This window comes from Pogona vitticeps, chromosome 2, assembly GCF_051106095.1.
Source record: "Pogona vitticeps strain Pit_001003342236 chromosome 2, PviZW2.1, whole genome shotgun sequence".
Lineage (NCBI taxonomy): Eukaryota > Metazoa > Chordata > Lepidosauria > Squamata > Agamidae > Pogona > Pogona vitticeps.
The window spans coordinates 8,622,710-8,646,259 of NC_135784.1; the positions used below are offsets into that span (position 1 = coordinate 8,622,710).

Consider the following 23,550-nt stretch of genomic DNA (forward strand, 5'->3'; position numbering starts at 1 on the left):
TTGAGTTTTGCTATAAGAAGCTGATGGCCAGAGCCGCAATCAGGTCTAAATATTGTTTTTGCTGATTGTATAGAGCTTCTCCATCTTTGGCTACAGAGAATATAATCAATCTGATTACGATATTACTCATCTGGTGATGTCCATGTGTAGAGTCGCCTCTTGTGTTGTTGAAAAAGAGTGTTTGTGATGACCAGCGTGTTCTCTTGACAAAACTCTGGGTTTTACATGAGGAAGTTTACCTGGTGGGAGAAGAAGGAGGAGTTCCTCTATCTCAGTTATGTCCCCCTGGGTACTTGGTCCAACACCAGGGTCTCACGGAGGGACGAGGAGGAGGTGTGGCAATAGTCTACAAGGATTCCTTCCACTTTTCCAGACTCCCTGTCCCCTTGGGAAATGGTCTAGAGGGCCTGTATTGTGTGTTGGGCTCAAGAGACAGACTGGGGATTCTCTTGGTGTACCGCCCACCCTGCTCCTTACCAACTGTGGGGAAAATGTATGCTTTTACATTGTAGCAGACATTGTGCTTGGACGCACGGATCACGTACAAAAGATGATTCATTAACCTACCTCTGTATCTAGGTAAATTGTATTAACTTGCCTGTGTATTTGGGATTTATCTGTCTCTGTTTACCAGCACTCTGTTTATTCTGCCTATGTATTCAGGAAATTATCTGTTTACTGTGCCTATGTATTCAGGAAATCACATGCCTGTGTTTAGAATAGTATTGATTAACTAGTGCAAAAATAGTAGAAAACAATAAAGGAGGGCGCGGGGAAGGAGGAGGCAGATTTTTCCCTCTGAACAGCTGCGACGGCAGATTGTTCTTTTTCATCCGGATCCCGTCCTGCAAACAACACTCGAGTGTCCCGTCTCTTCCTTTCCCCTTGCTGGTCAAGGGGAGGCTTCATCTGCAAGATACCAACAACTGAGGTTTCATCTGCAGATCCCTACAACCAACAGTCTCCCTACCTGAGCTGTCGGAGGTGATCTTGGATCTGGTGGTGAGGACCCCAAGACTGGGTGATCTCAACCTCCATGCTGAGGCCACTTTATCAGGGGCAGCTCAGGACTTCATGGCCGCCATGACAACCATGGGGCAGTCTCAACGTGTCATCGGACCGACTCATGACAAAGGCCATACACTTGACCTAGTATTCTCAACGGTACGGGGGGATGGTGGTCCGGATGTGGTGGATTTATCATTGACCCCATTATCATGGTCAGACCATTTCCTGGTAAAGTTGAGACTCTCTGCCACTACTACCCTCTGCAGGGGTGGGGCATCAATTCAAATGATCCACGCCTGGAGACTTATGGATCCTGAAGGATTCCTGAATGCTCTAGGGGAGTTTCCAGCTGATATGGTCAGCGCTCCTGTCAAAGCCCAGGTCGCCTTGTGGTAGAAGGAGATGGCCCGGGTGGTTGACACGATCGCACCTAGGTGCCCTCTCCTTGCCCGCAGAGCCTATATGGCTCCATGGTACACAGAGGAGCTTCTGGCTATGAAACAGTTGGCGAGACGGTTCGAGCGCAGATTGAGGAAATATTGCTGCAACTATGACCAAACACAGCTTAGAGCAACTATGACCAAGCACAGCTTAGAGCCCATTACGGGCCTACTCTGTGGCAATACGGCTGGCGAAATGCCAATATTTCTCCAGTTGTATTGCTTCCTCGGTGTGTTGTCCAGCAGAGCTATTTCGAGTGGTCTAGGACCTTCTTCAACCTAATGGTTCAGTAGAGGTCATGGACCGCTCAGTGGCTTACTGTACCAAATTTGTTACACACTATGAGGGAAAAATACAAAGAGTTGGACTCCACTGTTGATGCAGACCCTATGGTTGTGTCCAGTGCTCCGGACTCATGTCATAATTTATTGGATGAGTTCCAGTTGTGGACAGGGTGCTTGGATCAGTTCATGCCACCACTGCACAACTTGACCCTTGCACGCCATGGCTAATAAAGAAATCTGCCAGGGGATTTCGCACCTGGATCCGGGAGGTCATCAACTCCTTGTTAAGAGAGGGAGTGGTCCCTGCCCCATTAAAGGAGGCGGTGATTCACCCACTCCTAAAACAAACCTAATCTGGACCCAGGTCTAGTGATCAACTATCAACCAATAGCAAACCTCCCTTTTCTGGGCAAGGTGTTGGAATGTGTGGTGGCTGAGCAGCTCCAGACTCTCCTGGATGAAATGGATTATCTAGATTCATTTCAATCATGTTTCAGGCCGAGTTATGGGATGGAGACTGCCTTGGTCGCCCTGTTTGACTTTGCCTGGAGAAAGACAGGGGCAATGCATCCCTGTTGATTCTCCTGGACCTCTCAGCAGCTTTCGACACCATCAACCATGGTGTCCTTCTGGACAGACTGGCGGGAATGGGAATTGGAGGCACTGTTTTACAGTGGTTCCGCTCCTACCTGGCTGATCAAGTCCAGAAGGTGGTGCTGGGGGACAGTATCTCTGATCCATGGCGGTTGCATCATGGGGTTCCTCAGGGCTCTATACTGACCCCATGCTGTTCAATATCTACATGAAACTGCTGGAGGAGGTCGTTAGGAGGTTTGGGCTGAGGAGTAAGCAATATGCTGATGACACCCAGCTTTACCTTTCATTCTCTACTAATCCAGGTGTGATAGTCACCATTCTGAACTCATGCCTGGACTCAATAATGGTCTGAATGAGGGTCAATAAATTGAGGCTCAATCCAGACAAGTCAGAAGTGCTGCTCGTAGGTGCCCCACCAGATAGGTTAAAGGGCCATTCCCCTGCCTTAGATGGGATCACACTCCCCCTAAAGGACAGGGTCCGCAGCTTAGGGGTGTTCCTTGACCCCAGTCTGACCTTGGAAGCCCAGGTGGACTCAGTGTCCAGGGGTGCCTTCTTACAGCTACAGAGAATATATCAACTTCACGCTTACCTGGATGAGTGGAGCCTGGCAACACTCACTCATGCACTGGTAACAACCAGACTGGACTACTGCAATGTGCTATACGTGTGGCAGCCTTTGAAGACAGCCTGGCGGCTGCAACTGGCACAGAATCAGGTTGCGCAGCTGGTAAGTGGTGCCGCCGCATGGACTCATGCTGGTTCTGAAAAATTTACACTGGCTGCTGGTTGCTGCTCGGGCCCAATTCAAAGTGCTTATTTTGACATATAAAGCCCTAAATGGCTTAGGACCTGGTTACCTAAAGGACTGCCTTCTTCCATATGAGCCTGCCAGGAGGCCCTTCTGAAGGCACCATCCCTGAAAGAGGTGAGGGGGTGGCATGTCGAAATAGGGCCCTCTCAGCTGTTGCCCCCTAACTTTGGAATGCCCTCCCTATAAAGATGCGTCTGGCTCCAACACTTTTGGCTTTTCAGCACCAGGCAAAGACCTTTCTGTTTAGCCAGCATTTTAATTAAACAGTATTCTCTAGCTGTCCACATGAGCAGCAGGACTTATTAATATTAATGTTTTAAGAATTGTTTTAATGTAGGATATTTTATTTCGTCTATTTCAATGTTTTCAATGTTTTTAAATTTTAATATTGTTGTACTACAGCCGCCCAGAAGCCACTGGTAATGGTGCGGTTAAAAAATATTGTAAATAAATAAAATAAATAAATAAAATGGCTGCCGCCTCTCTGCTGGTTCCTGATGGTCAGCTGTTCGGCGCTAGAGTCTGGCCGTTCCAAGGCGGAGCCGGGCTCGGTCTACTGGGTCTTACTACCAGGTAAGTGACTTTTTTCTGAATTTTTCCTCATAGGAATGCATTAATTAAATTTCAACGCATTCCTATGGGAAAACTTGCTTCACAAAACGAAAAATATTGCAAGATAGCCTGTCTTGCGAGGCACCAAAACACTCACAAGAGTTTTTTGTCCCCCGAGGCGTTCGTCTTGCAAGGCAACACTATAATCAAGCTGATTTCGAAATTGCCCATCTGGTGATTTCCATGTGTAGAGTTGCCTCTTGTGTTGTAGAAAAAGAGTTTTTGTGATGACCAGCTTGTTCTCTTGACAAAACTCTATTAGCCTTTGCCCTGCTTCATTTTGAACTCCAAGGCCAAACTTACATGTTGTTCCTTTTATCTCTTGACTTCCTACTTTATCATTCCAAACCCCTATAATGAGAAGAACATCTTTCTTTGGTGTCAGTTCTAGAAGGTATTGTAAGTCTTCATAGAATTGGTCAATTTCAGTCTCCTCAGCATTGGTGGTTGGTGCATAAACTTAGATTATTGTGATGTTGAAAGGTCTGCCTTGGATTCGTATTGAAATAATTCTATCACTTTTGGGATTTGTGAGCAGAAGGCAGATAGTGTGCCGTCCTCCCAGATAACTACGCCTGAAGAAGAATGCAGCTGTAAAGAGGGAGTCCTAGTGGAAACTGAGACCGATGAGCAAGTAGAGAAACAGGTATTAGAGGTTTGCTTGACTGATGAAGGGGGGCGGTGCAAGACTTGATCACATGGGAGAAGATAATAAATGAGGAGGAAAATGCACAGGCTTTTCAGATCCCGACCGAACTGTCAGGAGAAAGAGTAGAGAGAGGAGTGCAAACTGATCCAATGGTGGAGCAGGAGAGTCTAGCTGGGCTGTTGAAGGAATTCCCTAACCTACATACAGGCGGAGGGTTGCTACCAGATCCGGTAGGCAAGGGAGTTGGCAAAGGCGGAATAAAGGCCATAGAATGGACAGTGGTTGTGTACCCCCGCAAGCACCCTGGGAGACAGAGGGTTCTTCGTCCCAGTCCCTATTTGGTCCAGCAATAACCACCCTGTTGTGGGACTATATGTGTGGTCCGGACCACACCACTGAGGCCGATGACGGATCGCAAGAGGTTTGGGCCAGCCCTGATGTAAGAAGCGCGTGGACAACGCCAGAGTTAAGAGTTAAACGTTATAGTTTTACCGGAACTAAGATTGATGGACCCGTTCGAAGCTGTAGAATGCGAAAGTTTGTTAAATAAAAAGACAGTTGTTCAAGTTAACGATCACCCTCCGACCCTTATTGCTGCACCTACAGGGGGACTGCCTGTGGTGGAAAGCGAACCCGTTCACAGGATTATATCCCATTACAGCTTTTCCAACTCTTTTGTTGACTATGATAGCTATTCCCACAATAGCCACAGGCTTCTTGCCCACAATAGTAGATATGATAACCATCTGAATTGAGTTTGTCCATTCCTGTCCATTTTAGTGCATTGACACCCAGGATGTCAATGTTTATTCTTGCCATCTTCTGTTTGACCACATCCAGGTTCCCAAGGTTCATAGATCTTACATTCCAGGTTCCTATGCAGTATTTTTCTTTGCAGCATTGACTTTCCTTTCACTTCCAGGCATATCCACAGCTGAGCGTCCTTTCAGCTTTGCCCCAACCACTTCATTAGCTCTGGAACTACTTGTACTTCTCCTCCACTCTTCCTCAGTAACGTGTTGGACGCATTCTGACCTGAGGGGCTTATCTTCCAGCATCATAACTTTTAGACTTTTGTTTCTGGTCATGGGGTATTCTTGACAAAGATACTGGAGTGGCTTGCCAATTCCTACTCCAGGTGGATTGTGTTTAGTCAGAACTCTCCACTATGACCTGTTGGATCACATGATCCCAGACTGCATGATTCAGCATTTTGCACACTTGTAAAACATGGCTGCTGATTACCATAGGCTTTGTTCTGCCTCAGTGTGGAAATTATTCTTGACACCTCTCCTAATTTACACCTGAGCAGAACGTATTCCCAACTCTTCAGTTAGTCCTCTGTGTCTTTGCACATTCAGTGGTTCAGTTAGAATGTTTGCCACATTATTTTCTGTTTCACAATACTGGGGTTGAATTAGTTTTTCTTTTACTGCCTCTCCAACATTGTGCTATTTTATATCAATGTGTTTGCTTCTGCTTCTCATTTCTTTTTCCTGTGGTTGCTATCTGTATGCATGTAGTGTTGTCCTCAAACACTGTTATGGCCTGATCCACTTCTGCCACCACCGCTTGCCACCCACTTGGTTTTTTGTTTTTACCCAGTTTGGGCACTCGGGACCAGAAAGGTTCGCTGTCACTACTCTATGCTATGGATGGATATCCTCATGAGACTCTGGCAAAGGCCCAATATATCAGCACATTTGATGTAATTAAGTTATTGGTAAGCCCAGGTAGGTAAAGATGTTTCCAAAACACCTGCATTTGTCCCGCATGTTAGTTTGTTGAAGTGCATCTGAGTGTTGAAGGGAGACTGAAGACCTCTCAGAACCGCTGCTTATAAAGCGGCCACCATACAAACACCTAGGAAAAAAAGCAGCCATAACTAGAAGCTAACATGAATTTCTCTGTGACCCGTTCTTTCTCTGGGGCTTTATGAGCTTATCCATCCTCTCCTCAGGAAAGGAGGGCCCTCTAGTTGGCATGAGTTCATCCAGACCTTCTCCCTCACAAAGACAATCCGTGACAAGATGAGACTCATCTGGGTGTCTCATAAGAAATCTTTCCATGGTTGCAATGATTCCAGGCAATTCCAAAACTTCTTAATTCTGTACAAGTTCTTTTATTGACATCATTTCTAGGTTCCATACTTAAATATACTAAATCCAAAAAAAATATGACAGGAAGTCTTACATGTGTGAGGAAAAAACTGTAGGTTATGCAGAAACTGTAAGATTACTTAAAATACATCCTTGCACCTTGTAAAAAGATGTGGGTATTGAAACTTAGGTTATGGGCAAATTATAAGACATGCTTGAATTAAAAATATAAATGCATTAAAACACAGGAGCTCATAATCTAGAAAGACAGAGAATACATGTTCAGGACACTTCAAAGTTTCTAAGAATACAATGAAAAAAAGCAAAAAACCCTTATCATTGTCAATGAAAAACATGCAAAAGTATTTAAACTTTAAAAATAAATATATACAAAATCAAAAGCATTATTTGGTTCTAAGCGTGTTGTTAACACAGAACATCTTCTTCTCACCCAGCCGTAGAATCCATTGCTGACTGTCACTGCCACACGGTTATCTTTCCACTTCTCTAAGGAATTTCACCCTGCATCAGTTCCATCGTCTGTTGTTCTACTCCATGAAAACAAATCCTGTGTGGTTCTCCATTCCTTTCTAATAACAGTGTGTGTGCATGTGTGATCTCTATTTATATCCCTTTGTTCTTCATCTGTCAAGAAAACAACCTCTTCCTGACCCTCTGAGAAGCTCAGATGTTGAAAAATTAAAGGATTGGGCCAACTCTGATCCAGTGCAGTCCAGGGCCTGAAGCTATCGGAGCTTGAAAAACTCACAAAGTCTGAACAAAATTTCAGCTCTCTTCGAACAATACCTGCCCTTAGAGACCAGGATGCTCTCGATATGATAGCACAGAAATGTCTAGTCGTTGATGGAAACAATACAGTATATTCATTGGTTGAATCTTCAAAACTCAATTACTACCATTATTTACGAGGGCAAAGCCTTCCAAAACAAATGACACCTTTTGTCTCTTTGCTACTTGCTCATCTTTCATCAGTTAGCTTTAAATCATCTATCTTTTTTTCATTTTGTAAAATTCCGTAAAAGCTTCCATTGTACAATATAGTATTCTCCTTAGTTTAACTCAACTTTTCACATCCCTTTGTTAATTAATGTTATAAATTAAATACAACACAAATGGACTTCAACATTCACTCATTTTTTCTCTTTTCTCTCGGTTTCATATTACTTTAGCATTTTCTTGTCTATTCTTTCCAGTGGAAACTAGCACACAGCTGAACAAGCTACTTATGCCTTGGTAACTTATCAGCAGCTTTTGTACCAAAACAAGGGGTGCAATGTAAATGATATCCCTAGCTGCGATTTTTCTAAAAGCTTTCACTTTTAATGCACCTCTGAAGCAACTTTTAAAAAGCAGTGTTAAGCTTTAGATTTAAAAAAATCTGCATCCCATAAAGTTAATTCCTTTAAAATAATGCACACAACTAAGGTTATCTCTCCAAATGAAGCTCAATCCGCATTCCGTGGATTGTGTAGTTTGTGCCCCATCTCTGTTCTTTGATGCGTGTGAGGAAATAGGAGGAAATTGGAACTTGTCATCATACAAAGATGGAGTCCTTTAGGTCCTGTGTGAGATGAATTGAAAAGCAATGAAATGTTCTCATGAGGTTGTTATGCAGAGTTGCTTTGCCTGGCATGAAGATAAGGAAGCAAGGCCCAAGAGGCCCAGGGAATAAACAGAGCATAAAGATCAGCCACTGGGGCTTGGATCTTCTCTTGTGAAATGTGGGCGGTGAACTATGTTACACCCACTTGGAGTTAATTGGTTAACAGCTTGGAAGCATCATGAAGAACTTGGTCCAGAGACATGTAGAAAAATGGTTGTACATGGATGTGAGAGATGGATGGTGGAGGTTGTGGAATGTGAGAGGTTTGCCTTTTGAAAAAGAAGAGAAGGAAGAAATCACCCGGCTTCTCTAGATGCTAACATGTAAAGAGAGCAAGGATGATAACTTAGGTTCTAGTTGTTATTTTACTTAGAAATAGTAGACTTATTTTAATCATTGTAACAGTGAGATATGCCTAATGTGTATGTCTTTAAAGCTACAACTGTATTCTAATAAAACTACGTTATTCTCTTAATGAAAACAAATCTAATTCTTCAACAGTGGGCTAGTCTCTTGAACAGCAGGATTAAACATAAATGTAGTGAGGATTTGAGAAGGTCACTCATTGCTACTGTAATACTGAGGGGTCCTACATGCTCAGGTTGTTGTGCTGTCTAAGGAAGCACTCAGTGAACAGGTTATTGCTTTGAAAGTAAGCAAAGTTTTCTTTTAAGTCAGACTTGTCCACGGGGCTTGTACTACGCGCTTTGGAAGCCTCAAACACCTACCTCAAGCACTAAGTATGTTGTTTTGCACCCACAGTGACTCCCTGACCCACAATCCTTTCCTCTTTAGGTAGAGGTCGTGACAATGATAACTAAGGCTATGGGTCTAAACGAGGCTTTCCACATTCAATGCATCAATATGATTTGATATGAAAGAAGATACAGTGGGGTCTCTACTTAAGAATGTCCCTACTTAAGAACAATCCAACTTAAGAACAGCTCCATTTGCTAAATTTTGCTTCTACTTGAGAACAGAAATCCAAGATAAGAACAGGAAAAAAAACCTTTCCTGCTCTTTTTTTAACCTTAGGTCATCTTAGGTTAAAAAAATTCTCTCCCTAGTGGTAGAGTACGTATTAACCAGCTTTGCATTAGTTCCTATGGGAACTAATGCTTCAATGTACGAACGCACCTCTACATAACAAAACAACAACAACAAACACAAAAAAAACAGCCAGAACGGATTAATTGGTTTTCAGTCCATTCCTATGGGAAATTGTGCTTCAACTTAAGAACGTTTCAACGTTCTTTTGGAACACCATTCCAAAACCAATTAATTTCTTAAGTAGAGGTTCCACTGTAACTGCTCCTACTGAAGCTCTGTTTACATTCTGTGTATTCCTATGCTTTCTCCCCAGCGTGAATATTTAGATGGGACCTAAGGCTACTGGTTTGACTAAAGATCTTTCCACATTCCATGCATTTATATGGTTTCTGTCCAGTGTGATTTCTTTGATGTAAACTCAGGTTATCACTCTGCCTGAAGCTCTTTCCACATTTCATGCATTTACATGGTTTCTCTCCAGTGTGAGTTCTTTGATGTGAACTCAGGTGACTGCTCTGACTGAAGCTCTTCCCACATTCCACGCATTTATATGGTTGCTCCCATGTGAGTTCTTTGATGTGAATTCAGCACACTGCTGTGAGTGAAGCTCTTCCCACATTCCATGCATTTATATGGTTTCTCCCCAGTGTGAGTTCTTAGATGTGAACTCAGGGCACCACTGTGAGTGAAGCTCTTCCCACATTCCATGCATTTATATGGTTTCTCCCCAGTGTGAGTTCTTTGATGGGAACTCAGGGCACCACTGTGACTGAAGCTCTTCCCACATTGCTTGCATTTATATGGTTTCGCCCCAACGTGAGTTCTTTGATGTGAACTCAGGGCACTGCTGTGACTGAAGGTCTTTCCACATTCCATGCATTTATATGGTTTCTCACCAGTGTGAGTTCTTTGATGGGAACTCAGGTCACTGATGTGACTGAAGGTCTTTCCACATTCCATGCATTTATATGGTTTCTCACCAGTGTGAGTTCTTTGATGGGAAGTCAGGGTACCCTTCTGACTGAAGCTCTTCCCACATTCTATGCATTTATATGGTTTCTCCCCAGTGTGAGTTCTTTGATGGGAAGTCAGGGTACCCTTCTGACTGAAGCTCTTCCCACAATCCATGCATTTATATGGTTTCTCCCCAGTGTGAGTTCTTTCATGTCTACTCAGGGCACTGCTGTGACTGAAGCTCTTCCCACATTGCTTACATTTATATGGTTTCTCCCCAGCGTGAGTTCTTTGATGTGAACTCAGGGCACTGCTGTGACTGAAGGTCTTTCCACATTCCATGCATTTATATGGTTTCTCCCCAGTGTGAGTTCTTTGATGGGAACTCAGGGTACCCTTCTGACTGAAGCTCTTCCCACAATCCATGCATTTATATGGTTTCTCCCCTGTGTGCGTTCTTTGATGGGAACTCAGGTTACCCTTCTGACTGAAGCTCTTCCCACATTCCATGCATTTATATGGTTTCTCCCCAGTGTGAGTTCTTTGATGGGAAGTCAGGGTACCCTTCTGACTGAAGCTCTTCCCACAATCCATGCATTTATATGGTTTCTCCCCAGTATGAATTCTTTGATGGGAACTCAAGAAACAGCTGTGACTGAAGCTCTTCCCACATTCTATGCATTTATATGGTTTGTCCCCAGTGTGAGTTCTTTGATGTGATCTACGGGTACTCCTGTCAGTGAAACTCTTTCCACATTCCATGCATTTATATGGTTTCTCCCCAGTGTGAGTTCTTTGATGTGAACTCAGGGCACTGCTCTGACTGAAGCTCTTTCCACATTCCATACACGGATACAGTTTCTCCTCTGTATGAGTTATTTGATGGCTACTGAGGTGACATGTATTTATTTTGTTTCTCCCTTGTGTGAGTTCCTTCATGTGACATCCATTCCTGCCTAGTTGGGTTTTCAATTCTCTTTTTCCCCTCTTCTTTATGTCTTTCTGCAGCGGATGCCCCAGGTCTTCCTGGTCAATTCTTCTCCTGTTCATCATCTGGTAAATAAGAAAAAGAAGAGAAACAACCATTTCAGAAAGGTGCAGGGATAAGGAGAAAAAAGAGGTTACTTACCTGTAACCATAGTTCTTTGAGTGGTTCTGTGTGAATTCACACATATGGGTATTGTCTGCGCCTGCGCCGACTCTCTCGGAAGATTCTAGAGCTAAAAGTAACAATTTTATGGTGTGATCCTCCATGAGGCTTATGCTCCTTCCACCCACCATCTTCCTCAGTTCCAAACTTATCCGCCGGGTGCGAAGGAAACAATTAATTAATTAGGTAGCCAATTAACCCATGACGGATAGTGGGGAAGGATGGGTGGGTTGTGTGAATTCACAGAGAACCACTCAAAGAATTATGGTTATAGGTAAGTAACCTCTTTTTCTTTTTCGTGGTCTCTGTGAATGCACACATATGGGTGATTAGCAAGCTGCACTTACCAGTTGGTGGGTCGTCACGGTAAGGATGACAGAACAGCTCTGCTGAATGCAGCATCCTGGCGTGCTGACGTCCAGCCGATAGTGTTTGACGAATGTCGACGGCGTGGACCAAGTGGCAGCACGACAGATGTCAGGAACCTCGGTGCCACGTTGAAAAGCAGTAGAGGTGGACAGTCCCCTGGTGGAATGAGCTGTCAAATTGTCTGGAGGGGACTTGCCCGCCAAGGTGTAGGCAAGGGAAATAGTCTGTACAATCCAGCGTGCTATTGATTGAGAAGAAGCTGGGGCCCCTTTATTTGGGCCATGGAAGCAAAGAAAGAGTTTATTGGACTTTCTGAAAGCTTTTGTTCTTTCAACATAAAAAGCGAGGACACATCTGACATCGAGATTGTGGAGTATACGCTCGAGGGGTGACGACGGAGAGTTGAAGAAGCAAGGTAGTATGATGGGTTGGTTGAGGTGGAAGTCAGAGACCACCTTTGGAAGGAAGGAAACATCAAAATAAAGAGTCACCTTATCTGGGTGGAACTGGATAAACGGAGGATCTGCCTGAAGGGCAGCGAGTTCACTGGCCCGCTTGGCTGATGTAATTGCCACGAGGAAAGCTGATTTAAGGGTTAAGAATCTGAAGTCAATAGATGCCATGGGCTCGAACAGGGACTGCATCAAGGGATTGAGGACGAGTTGTAGCGACCATTGAGGAGTGATACGCTGTTGAGGAGGGCAGATGTTGTTGAGCCGTTTGAGGAACTTTTTGACAGTTGGGTGAGAAAACAACTTGGAAGAAGGGGAATCATCAGGTTGGTGAGCCATGATTGCTGATAGATAGACCTTCAGCGTGGACTGGGAGAGGCCAAAGCCGAAGTGATGGAGGAGGTACCCAAGGAGAGTCTCCAAGGAGACAGGTATGGCAGGTAAGTTATTGTCCTGTGTGTACTTTAAGAAGGACTTCCATTTGTTCCCGTACAGGAGGGTCGTGGAAGGTTTACGGGCTCGAAGGAGGACGTGCATGACGTCGGGGGTATCCTCCATGCCGCGAGTTTGAGAGAGGCAACGTCTGGGTGAAGAACGAGGCCGTGGTCGAGCGACAGGAGATCAGGGCGGAGAGGAAGGTGAAGCATGTCTGACGACATCGAGACCAGGTGAGTGAACCACGGCTGGCGAGGCCAGTATGGGGCTATGAGAGGTAGAGAGGGAAACATGTAGAGAAGATCTCAGGACCAGTTCATTAGGAATGCATCTCCTAGAGAGTTGCTGTTCTGCCCCGCTCTGGAACAGAACCGGGGACATTTCTTGTTGGCATCGGTAGCAAAGAGATCTATTGAAGGGGTACCCCACCGTCGGCGAAGCGAGCAGAATACGACATCGTTGAAGGACCACTCGTGTGTCCTGGCGGGAAGGTGGTTCACTCTGTCTGCCAGGGTGTTGTCGTCCGTGGAAATATGGACAGCAATAGGGAAAACATGGTGGGAGTAGCACCATTCCCAGAGGGCAACAGCCAGGGAAAGCAGAGAGGGGGAGTGGGTGCCCCCTTGCTTGTTGATGTAGAAGAGTGCGGTGGTGTTGTCCGTCGCTAGCTGCACCACTTGGTTCCTGATGAGGGGCAGAAAGGCATGGAATGCCTTGATGATTGCCAATAGTTCCAGGTGGTTTATGTGTAGAAACCGTTCTCTGCTGGACCAAAGTCCATGAACTGCGTGTTGGAGGCAATGGGCACCCCACCCTGTGGGGCTGGCATCGGTAGTGATCTGTATGGAAGGTCTTGGAGGTGAGAAAGGTCTGCCGCCCAGCAGGTTGTGTGAGTGGACCCACCAGTCGAGCTGAGCGAGAAGTGGCGGTGTGACTGGCAACAGAGCCGATGGGGGGGTCTGAGCCCGGGTTGAAGAGGGAAAGGAACCACGCCTGCAAGGGTCTTATTTTGAGCCTCGCGTGTTGTACGACAGCTGTTGTCGATGCCATAAGTCCCAGAAGGTGCTGGGTTTGATGTGCCGAGACATAGTGAGACGCCTGAAAGGGACGGATGGCCTTCTGGATTTTCTCGATCCTGTCCATGGGCAGAAATTCCCTTGCCCGAATGGAGTCCACGTCCATGCCTATGAACTTGGCAGTCTGTCGTGGGGTGAGATGCGACTTATCATGATTGACCTTGAGGCTGAGGTCATGCAGAGTACGGAGAGTTATGTCTCGAGCTGTTATGACGTCATGGTACGATGCCGCTACTATCAACCAATCGTCGATGTAGGGATAGATGTTTACTCCCTGAAGCTGAAGGAAGGCGGCTACTGGCGCCATGCATTTTGTAAAAGTCCATGGGGCGGTGGAGAGCCTGAATGGGAAGGCACAAAATTGAAAGGCGGTACCGTTGAAATGGAACCGAAGGAACTTTTGATGATCCGGGTGGATGGATATGTGAAAATAGGCATCCTGGAGGTTGATGATTATGAACCAGTCTCCCTGAGAAAGCAAAGTAATAATAGAGTCCAGAGTGAGCATGCGGAACTTGCGAGGGGATATGAAGCGGTTGAGGTGAGTGAGATCAAGAATGGGGCGTAAGCCTCCATCTTTCTTAGGGACAGTGAAGTAATTCGAATAGAAGCCGTTAAGGGAGTCCGCGAGGGGGACTGGTAGGATGGCATGTTTTTGGAGAAGTTTAGTGACTTCGGCTTGCAGCTCAGAAGAGTAAGGGGTGTACCAAATGAGTCCCAAGGGAGGTAGTTCGGAGAACTCTATAAGGTATCCAGAGGATATGATGGAAAGAACCCATTTATTAGAAGTGATGGATTGCCAACGATGAAAAAATGGGGCCAATCTGGTTGAGTTCACTGGGTAGGGAGGAACGCCGTAAAAGGGAAGTATCGATAGTTGTCAGTATTGCTTACCCTTTCTCTGCCCTTCGCGATATGGTTGGCGTTGGCGAGGTAGGATCTGAGGACGGTACGGTGCCATGAGAGGTTGTGGAGCAGGTAGAGCTGTCAGGTTGATTAGGGCAGTACTGCCTGTAAGGTTGATATCTCTGGGCCTGATATTGTCTAGGCTGAAAAGGAGTTGAGCGGTAGAAGGGCCGCTAGTAAGTGGAAGACTGCTGGGCAGAATAAGAGCGCGCTGTCTTGCGCTTTTTATGAAAATTATCCATGGTATCATCAGTCATGGAGTTGAAGAGACCGGCACCATCAAAGGGCAAGTCCTCAATACATGACTTGGTGTCATCGGAAATGGTGGAAGATTTGAGCCAAGCATGGCGTCGAATGGAAATAGCCGTGACTAGCGTTTCTGCGGCCGCTTCAGCAGAGTGACGTGCTGTAATTCTTTGGTTTTTGGCTAGAGAAACAGCCTGTGAGTGTATACTAATGAGATCGGATCTTATAGGTTCAGGAGAAGCCTCTATGAAGGGGAGGATCTGGTTCCAGAGGTGACGCTAGAAGGTCCCCATAGTCGCTTGATAGCTGACTGTCTTAAGCAAGAATGCTTGCAGGGAATATATCCGCTTGGACATGGTGTCAACTTTCCTGCTGTCCTTATTGGCTAGGGTTGGTTTGGACTTAGTCTGGGTCCGTGTCTGGCTGGACTCCACTATGATGGAGTTGGTTACCAGATGTTGATTAAGGAATTTGGCATCAACACCATGGGTCCGATAGAGGCCATCGGTGCGGAGAGATATTTGCATGGTAGAAGGAGGTTTACCCCAAGTGTCTTTAATAAGACGGAGAATAGATTTATTAAATGGGAGACTTAAAGGAATTTGTCTCTCCTGATCGATGTCATCGAATACTGGGTCGACATCAATGGACGGTGGTTGTTCAACATCGAGATTGAGAGCTTATGCCATTTGAAGCATGAGAGCCAAATATGAGGAAAAGTCATCCGAGGAGGATGAAGCGTGGCTACCCCTTGTATCTGGGATAGGTGGGGGTTTGGGCTCATGGGAGGACTCCAATTGGTGTGCCTCTGACGATGCAGGACAGCCTGGAGATGAAGGGTAGTCTGATGGCTCGAAGCCCTCTGCAGTGGGGGCTTGATGCTCCTGGATAGGAAGGTGTTCGAAAACAGCCTGAGATGGTATTGAGCCAGAGAGTTCAAGCTCTGGGGTAAGACCTCGCGAACTTTATCGCGCATCCGCTTGGATGGAATGAATGGGCGAGCGGACGGGGCCATGGTGCTCGGGGCCAAGGCAGTCGCATGAGAGCAAACTGGGTTTAGAAAGGGAAAGGCATAAGGGAGCTCCGTTGTCATTCTTGGATGTTTGGCTTGGTCAGACTGGTATCCTCCGTACCAGGATCGCCACATAAGGGGGTCAAAATGGTATGGCACCATTGGAAAGGGGTAGAAGTCGCCATGCGACGGGGCCGATGCTGGCGGAGAGATGTGTTTTCTCTTCTCTGTTTTCTTTCTTGGAGGCGAAGGGGGAACGTCCAGATCGGATGCCGAGCTTTCAGGAGCCCTCCCTGAGTCAGGGTTGGAATGGGCTGAGGCTGGGCTGGACTGTGGCGCAGCCGCGCTGAGGCCAATGCTCGGAATATGGGGCGGCATCGTGGGGGGGGCGGTGCTTCTTGGGCGTCATCTCCGTCCGAGACTAGGTCGGGGACTTCTCTGGATGATTCCTCGTGGCGTAGTGGTTAAAACGCTGTACTGCAGCTAAAACTATGCTCACGACCTGGGGTTCAAATCCTAGGTAGCCGGCTCAAGGTTGACTCAGCCTTCCATCCTTCTGAGGTCGGTAAAATGAGTACCCAGCTTGCTGGGGGGGCAATGTGTAGCCTGTATAATGAAATTGTAAACCGCCCGGAGAGTGCTTGTAGCACTATGGGGCGGTATATAAGTCCAAAAATAAATAAATAAATAAATAAATAGGGGAATGAAGAGAGGACTGTGGGAGTTCTGCCCTGGGGAGTTTGTCCTTTCTGGGCTTTTAAGGAGTGGGCTTGGGCTTCTTCTTCAAGCCAACATTGTGCGCTCGAGATTTCTGAGAAGGTGGCAACTTGTGCTTACCAGACGCCTTTGCTTTGTCAACAGTGTCCTTAACTGGTAGCACTGGAGTACAATCAGAAGTAGACTGGCCCGGTGGAAGGGGCTGGTGATCTGGCTGCTTCTGAAGATGAGGCTGGATTCATGGCTGCTTGCCAAAGGTAAGACCAAAGTCTTTGGAGCCTCTGTTTTAGTGCCGGTTTGGTAAGGCTTTTACAAGCAGGGCACGAATGAGTAGGATGATGTTCACCCAAACAAAAAAGGCACTGGCTGTGGACATCCAAAAGTGCGATTTTATTCACACAGGTTGAACACCTTTTAAAAGGAGACGGAGAGGCCATAAGCAAAAAGAAAACAGAAAGGACAGGGGAAAAGGGGAGGGGGAGGGGGAAAGAGAAAATAAAAAGCCGCAGGCAGTCGGCTAAGGGAAACAAAAGGCTTGGAGGATCACTAAGTAGTATAATTAAGGTAAAGAAAACAAACAAAAGCTCGAAAGAGCCTAGAAAACAGCCACAAAGGCGATAGCGAAGCGCTCTATTTTTTCTGAGAACCGTTCAGCTCGGCGGAAAAAAGGAACTGAGAAAGATGGTGGGTGGGAGAAGCATATGCCTCATGGAGGATCACACCATAAAATTGTTACTTTTCGCTCTAGAATCTTCCGAGAGAGTCAGCGCAGGTGCAGACAATACCCATATGTGTGCATTCACAGAGACAACGAAAAAGAACGCATTTTGGCTCCGACTGAGTCACAGAGGAGGAAGGAAATGCATGCAAAAATGGTGAGGGAGGAGAAACAGGGTGGGCCTGAGGCTGGACCTGAGGTTTTTCCTTTGGCCTTGAGGTGGGAGGGGAACTTCACTGAGGAACCGCTTGGGGGGAGAAGTCATGAAGGAAGGAACATTTCCACTCCCCAAAAATACCTCAAACACAAAGTATTTTAACTTAATTCTATTCTGAAAAGTTTATTATGATGTGATCTCGTTATTCCATTAAAATGCCTTTTAATGAAAATTGTAGGTTCCGTAGCAATTACACAAGGGGGTCACAACTCAAAAAAGGTTGGGAAACACTGTTCGATATGCATCTTAAGGAGCGATTTTGGGACCATGCTTCGCATAGCGAATGCATTTTAGGTCCCCTGTTTCGCTTAACGATGCCTGTTTTTTCAATTTTAAAAGTGTCTTAAAATGTTAAAAATGTTTTAAATGCTTGGAATCATTAGTGCACCTTCTAAAACGTGTGCAAAATTAATTTGGCTTTGATCTGACTTTTCGTTAATTTTTTGTGAATTTTTTTCTCCCCCATAGGAAACAATGGAGCTGTCAAAAGTTGGGCTCCATTGTTTCCTATGGGGGAAAAAAAATTCACAAAAAATTAACGAAGTCAGATCAAAGCCAAATTAAGTTTGCACCCGTTTTAGAAGGTGGAATAACCATTCCAAGCATTTAAAACAGTTTTTGAACCTTTTGAGACACACTTAAATTTGCAAAAATGGACATCGCAAAATCATTGAAATGCATTGAATAGGCTTCAATGCATTCCAATGGAGGAAACATTGTATCGCTTAACGATGTTTCCTTTGGGTTTTTTCACTTAAGGACGGCAATCCGTTCCTATTGGAACGGATTAACCGGTTTTCAATGCATCTCTATGGGAAAACATGTTTCGCTTAACTATGTTTTCCCATAGCGATGTTTTTTGGAACCAATTAACATCCTTAAGCGAGGCACCACTGTACAGTGTTAGAAAAGGAAGAGTTAATGTGGATGAATGCGATGCAGCTCGATTACTGGACTGGAGAACGGGTAAAGAGCAGCAAGTGCTCAATGCAGGGAACGGACAGTCTGCAGAGATTATCCTTCAGTGGGAGAAGAGAAAGGACAGGTCCATGAAAGGGATGGGATGTAGAGTTTATAAGATGCTCTTATGGGTATAGAATCATAAGGTATTTTTGAAAACAGGATAGGAAGCAGAGATGGCCAGGGAAAGAGGTATTGAGTTAATAGAATACTAAAACTGCAGAGCTAGAAGGGAAGTGAACACTCAACCTCTGGCTCCAGAGTGAGAGACCTAAACCAAGGCAGGTGAGAGGAAAAAAGTATTTGATAAACCACATCGGTCAGAATAAAGACCAAAATGTATACATTGAAGTGGAGAAGGTATCTGACCCGAGTGAAATTAAATATTATGAATTCTAAATGCTGCACATTGTCTTGCAGATGGTGTCATGTTATCGGTCCTTGCCTCCTGCCACCGAGGGCAGGGTAAGAAGATGCAGCGAGTTCAGCGGTGGGGGCAGGCGGGCATGGAAGCCAGGGCCCCAGATCCTGCCTCTCACGTCCTTTGAGGAAGAGGTTTGGCAAGCTCAAAACAAAAACCAGCATGCAGTTAGCAGTGGGTTGGGGGCATAGCCGTGTTTTGCACCGAGAGTCCTCTGCACGACTACCTGCCTCTTGGGCAAAAGTGTCATGGGTGTGTCCTCGTTTGCCAGGAGCTCCCTATAGGAAAAAAGAAACAAGCCGCCCTTCTTGGGGGACCCCATACCCACGTGCTTTTTACACAAATGCTGAAGCGTCTGAGCAAAGAGGGGAGAACTGGAACATTTGGAGGCTAGATAGAACATGGATACAGCAGCCCTCATCGAAACCTAGTGGGATTCAAAGAGCCGGTGGAATTGCACCATCCCAGGTTATCTAGGAGGGAAAGGGAGGGGCGTGTGGGAGGCCAAAGGTCAAAGGTGGCCATCTAGGTCAAAGGAGGGGTAGAATCCATCAGAATGGAGGTGGATGGTGGGTCTCAGTCCATCATAGAATCACTGTGGGTTAAACTGCCAGACCCACGGAGTGATGTGATGGGGGGGGTGCTCTTGTCCTCGAGATAAAAAACCCCTTGGTTTCTGAAGGGTGGACTACCCACAGATGAGGAAAACTAATTAAAAAGTTGAAAGGGAAGGTTAAAAAAAATCTCTCCAGAATGCATGGAGTCTTTAATAGAACGGTAGTCGAGGCCCAGCGGAAGTGTATACCGCAAAGAAAGAGGGGCTCCACTAAGTCCAAGGAGATGCTGGCGTGGTTAATGAGCAGAGTTACAGAGGCTTTAAAGGGGAAGGAGAGGTCCTTCCGAAAATGCAAATCCTTCCCAAGTGAGGATAACAAAAAGCAACACAAACTCTGGCAAAAGAAATGGAAGAAGATGAGACAGAAGGCCAAGAAAGAATTAATGGAACGTATGGCCAGCAATATAAAGGGGAATAACAGAAGCTTCTTTAAATATGTTAGAAGCAGGAAACTTGCCAGAGAAGCGGCTGGCCCTCTGGATGGGGAGGGAGGGAAAGGGGGACTTCGAGATGGCACAGAAATTAAAGTTCTTTGCATCTGTCCTCACGACAGATGACCTTGGGCAGATCCTGCTGCCCAAACGGCATTTCTTGAAGAAGGAATTCAATGAGATCCAAGTTCTTCTCCTCAAGCCACACAGGTCACCAGGAGGGTCTTGTCTGGAGGCCTGGAAATGGTTTTACAGAGACTCAAAGTAGGAAGGAGCCTTTTTTCCAGCAGTAGAGGCCTCAGAAAATTAGCTATAGAGAGATCCCACCTTGTATAGAAGACTTCAGGAGCCCTAGATCTTTTGGAGGACGTCACTACGGAGAGAAAGAAGATTACAGGCTGAAGTAGTTTCCCTGAAGAATATGGTTTTGCAACAGAGGTTAGCCACTGATAGGATGCCTGTGTGCCTAATATAAATCAATCACATTACATGTACCAGAACACCTCAAAAGGACTACAGTATTGAGTCAATGGTATGTTAGCAGAGTTGATTGGCAGGAATCGTGAGGACAGGGATAAAAGAGTTGAATTCAGGTTCATGGGATGGGTCTTGGATAACTTCATGGATGCTGGAGTTCTCCACCCTACGATACGTTGTGATTGGAATTGTGGTTCTTATTATTTGGGGATTGTTTGTATGTGTTCTATCTAGACTCTGGCCTTTGTGTGTTGCTTTTCGTTCATCTCCAAGCCCAGGAATGGCTATACAAAGAGAAGCAGATTTCAATTCAGAGCTGTTTCAAATGTCAGAATTTTAAAAAGTGGGGAGTGATACCTGGATACGGCTGAAAGAAGTTTTATTCCTGGTCTTCAAGTAGAAAATCTTTATCTACATGTAATTTATAATATTAATTCTCTCTTGGCTTTTGTATTAAGTCAAAGGCATATATATTTCACATCTTCCAGCTCCTCACCTTTCAATTAGCAGGTGGCCCATTTAGGAATGCTGCCCAGGGGCCAAACACAGATAGAATCATAGAGTCATGGAAAAGTGAAGTTGGAAGGGGCCTACGAGGCCATCAAGTCCAACTCCCTGCTCAAGATGGGAATATGGTCCAAGCAGATCTGCCAGGTGAGGATCTAAGTTTTTCTTGAATGCCTCCAGGGTTGGAGCACTCCAAAATAGTCAAAACATAAAACTCAGCAGGGAGACGGAGGCTGAAGCCCATACATCTGGGCCCTGCTTGGTACTCTAAATATATCAATAAGAAAAGGAAGTTGGAATACACTTTCTTCCAGACACTGTGGGGGAATCCTACAGGAAGGTCATCAAGGGGAGGTGGCACACCCCAAAAATCTATAAGTGACTCAGTTGTTTGTTTTCTGCATGTTTATATTGTGTTAGGTGTAGGATCCATTTATGACTCTTTGATTGTTATAGTATAAAGTTCCTCTACACTGTATTTTTGAGTTCTTCTCTGGCTTTAAGAGAAGTCCCAGATGACTTTGCATTGCCTATTTAATAAAACTGGAGTTCGGTTCAGCTGGTTGTCTTGTCTGATCTCTTGCTGGAGCTAAAATCTTGGGTAGCAGGGTTGGTCCGTAACCAAACAGCCACAGTGCAAGAGGATTGGAGGACAGCACATGCCATGGCAATTTTTAAAAAGGGAAGGAGGGAAGGATCGCAGGAAACCACAGACCGGTTAGCCTAACATCTGTTCCAGGGAAGACAGTGGACAGCCTCATCCAAGATTAAATGTTAAAACACACAGAAGAACAAGCCTGGGTGAGGGAGAATCAATGTGACTTCTGTCAAGGTAAGTCTTGCCTCACAAACCTTTTAGAAGTCTTTGGGAACCAGGCATGTGGATGCGGGCAAATCAGTGGATATTGTGTATCTGGATTTTGAGAAGGCGTTTGACGTGGTCCCTCACCAAAGCCTGCTGAGAAAACTCCAGTGTCAGGGGATAAGAGGGCAGGTCCTCTGAGAGCCTGAGAATTGGTGGAGAATCAGGGAACAGAGAGGAGGTGTCAATGGGAAAATTTCCACCATGGAGGGAGGTGAAGAGTGGTGTGCCTTCAGGGATCTGTCCTGGGACCGGTGCTTTTCAAGCTCTTCATCAAAGTCCTGGAGACAAGGATAAGCAATGAAGTGGCCAAGTTTGCAGAAGACAGGCAACTTTTGCCGGGTGGTGAAGACCAGAAGGGATTGTGAAGAGCTCCAGAAGGATCTCTCCAAACTGGGAGACTTGGGAATCCAGGCTGAAATGTTCTGCTCCCTTTCTTACATCCTTTTAATTCCTTAATTTGGAATCAATCCCTTGCTCATCCCACATGGAGGAGACCCACCAGCCAGTCTGGGCGAGTCTGTCAAGGCAACTTCGAGGTCAATCCACGGATTAAAAAGCCCTGCGCTCCTTGAGATTAATCATTGGCTCTTTCATTTGATTTTCTTTTTCCAAAGTTCCCCAAGGACATGAGGGGAAGAATAAAGGAAGGAGATGAGGAGTCTGAAGGACCAGAAGCAGAGAGAGCGAGTGAGAGAGAGAAAGAGAGAGGAGTGGAGGCCAGAACAGTAGAGGTGAAGAGAGAAAGCTATTGGTAGGAGGGTGGGAAGGTTTCTGGATGGACAACCTGTGGATTTGTATCTGGGGGAGGAGGATGATACCAACAGAAGAGGCAGAAAGAGAAGGAACCCTCGCTCTGCCAGGAAACCTTTCCACTGGGGCAAACGGGACAGTAGAGGATGGAGCCAAAAGAGAAGGAAGAGCGGACGGAAACAGCAGAGGGGGAAAGAGAGAATGTAGAACGGAAGAACCTTCTCCCACACGGGGGTATGGAATTGCCTTCCCAGCAGAGACGACCGGAGGGGGAGAGCAGTGGACTGAGGAGACCCTCTTGCATTGGCCGGTGTCAGCCTCAAGGGAAGCCCCACAGAAAGAGGATTACGGTAGCCTACTCTTGAGACTCCCATCCGGGGAGTCACAATTGCATCCAGGCAGGGGCCCAGCTGCACCATCCGTCTAAGAGGGAAATAGGCAGATCGGGCCACAGACACCGCTGGGTTGTCCATTGACAGCGTTGGGTCCAGAAGGACACCCAGCGTGCCTTGGGAACCACCCAAAGAACAGACATCAGGGGTACCCAGTTGGAAGGATCCCCCATCTCCTTCGGAGTCATCCTCCCGTTGAAGGAGACGGTGGGAACAGAAATGGTGTCCCCTGTTAAGAATATGATAATCAGAATCCAAAGTACAGGTGGAGGGTGCAAAGCAAAAACAGACTCATACAGTGGCTGATGCCCTGCTGAGTTATATGAGTCGAATGGGCTTTGCTTCAGAGATCGTGACTGACCTGGGAACATCTTTCGCCTCAAAACTCATGCAGAGACTATGGCAAATATGTGGTATCAAGTATTTAAGTACTTCCCCATATCATCTGCAATCTAACTGGTTAACAGAACAATTTAATGGTACCCTGAGGAGCATGATTAAAGCCTATTAGAGCCTATTCTGCTGAAAACCTTAATAATTGGGACCAGAGGGAAACGATTACCTTGACAGATGGTACAACACTAACCTCTGATTACCCTGTGAAATCTGTAACTGACGGGGATCTGATACATGGAGATGGAGTGCAGTGAATATGGGGTAGAGTGGCAAGACGGAAGCCTTTTCTTACAAAGAAAAACATC

At 45.8% G+C, this 23,550-nt stretch overlaps 2 protein-coding genes across 2 annotated transcripts in view; one reads left to right on the forward strand and one right to left on the reverse strand.

The window, feature by feature from the left end:
* LOC110071321 (uncharacterized) overlaps nucleotides 1-21,400 on the forward strand; it is a 62,177-nt gene extending 40,777 nt beyond the window's left edge. The window contains exons 3-5 of the transcript XR_013542523.1: nucleotides 12,599-12,771; nucleotides 16,640-16,752; nucleotides 18,811-21,400. The gene's annotated coding sequence lies outside the window, so the exon portion shown is untranslated. The remainder of the gene's footprint in view (nucleotides 1-12,598; nucleotides 12,772-16,639; nucleotides 16,753-18,810) is intronic.
* Nucleotides 6,512-23,550, reverse strand: part of LOC144587365 (uncharacterized) — a 50,730-nt gene continuing 33,691 nt past the window's right edge. The window contains 2 exon segments of the mRNA XM_078387752.1: nucleotides 6,512-9,736; nucleotides 9,738-11,185. Of these exon segments, the coding sequence (XP_078243878.1) occupies nucleotides 9,475-9,736; nucleotides 9,738-11,185 (1,710 nt within the window). The 3' untranslated portion in view covers nucleotides 6,512-9,474.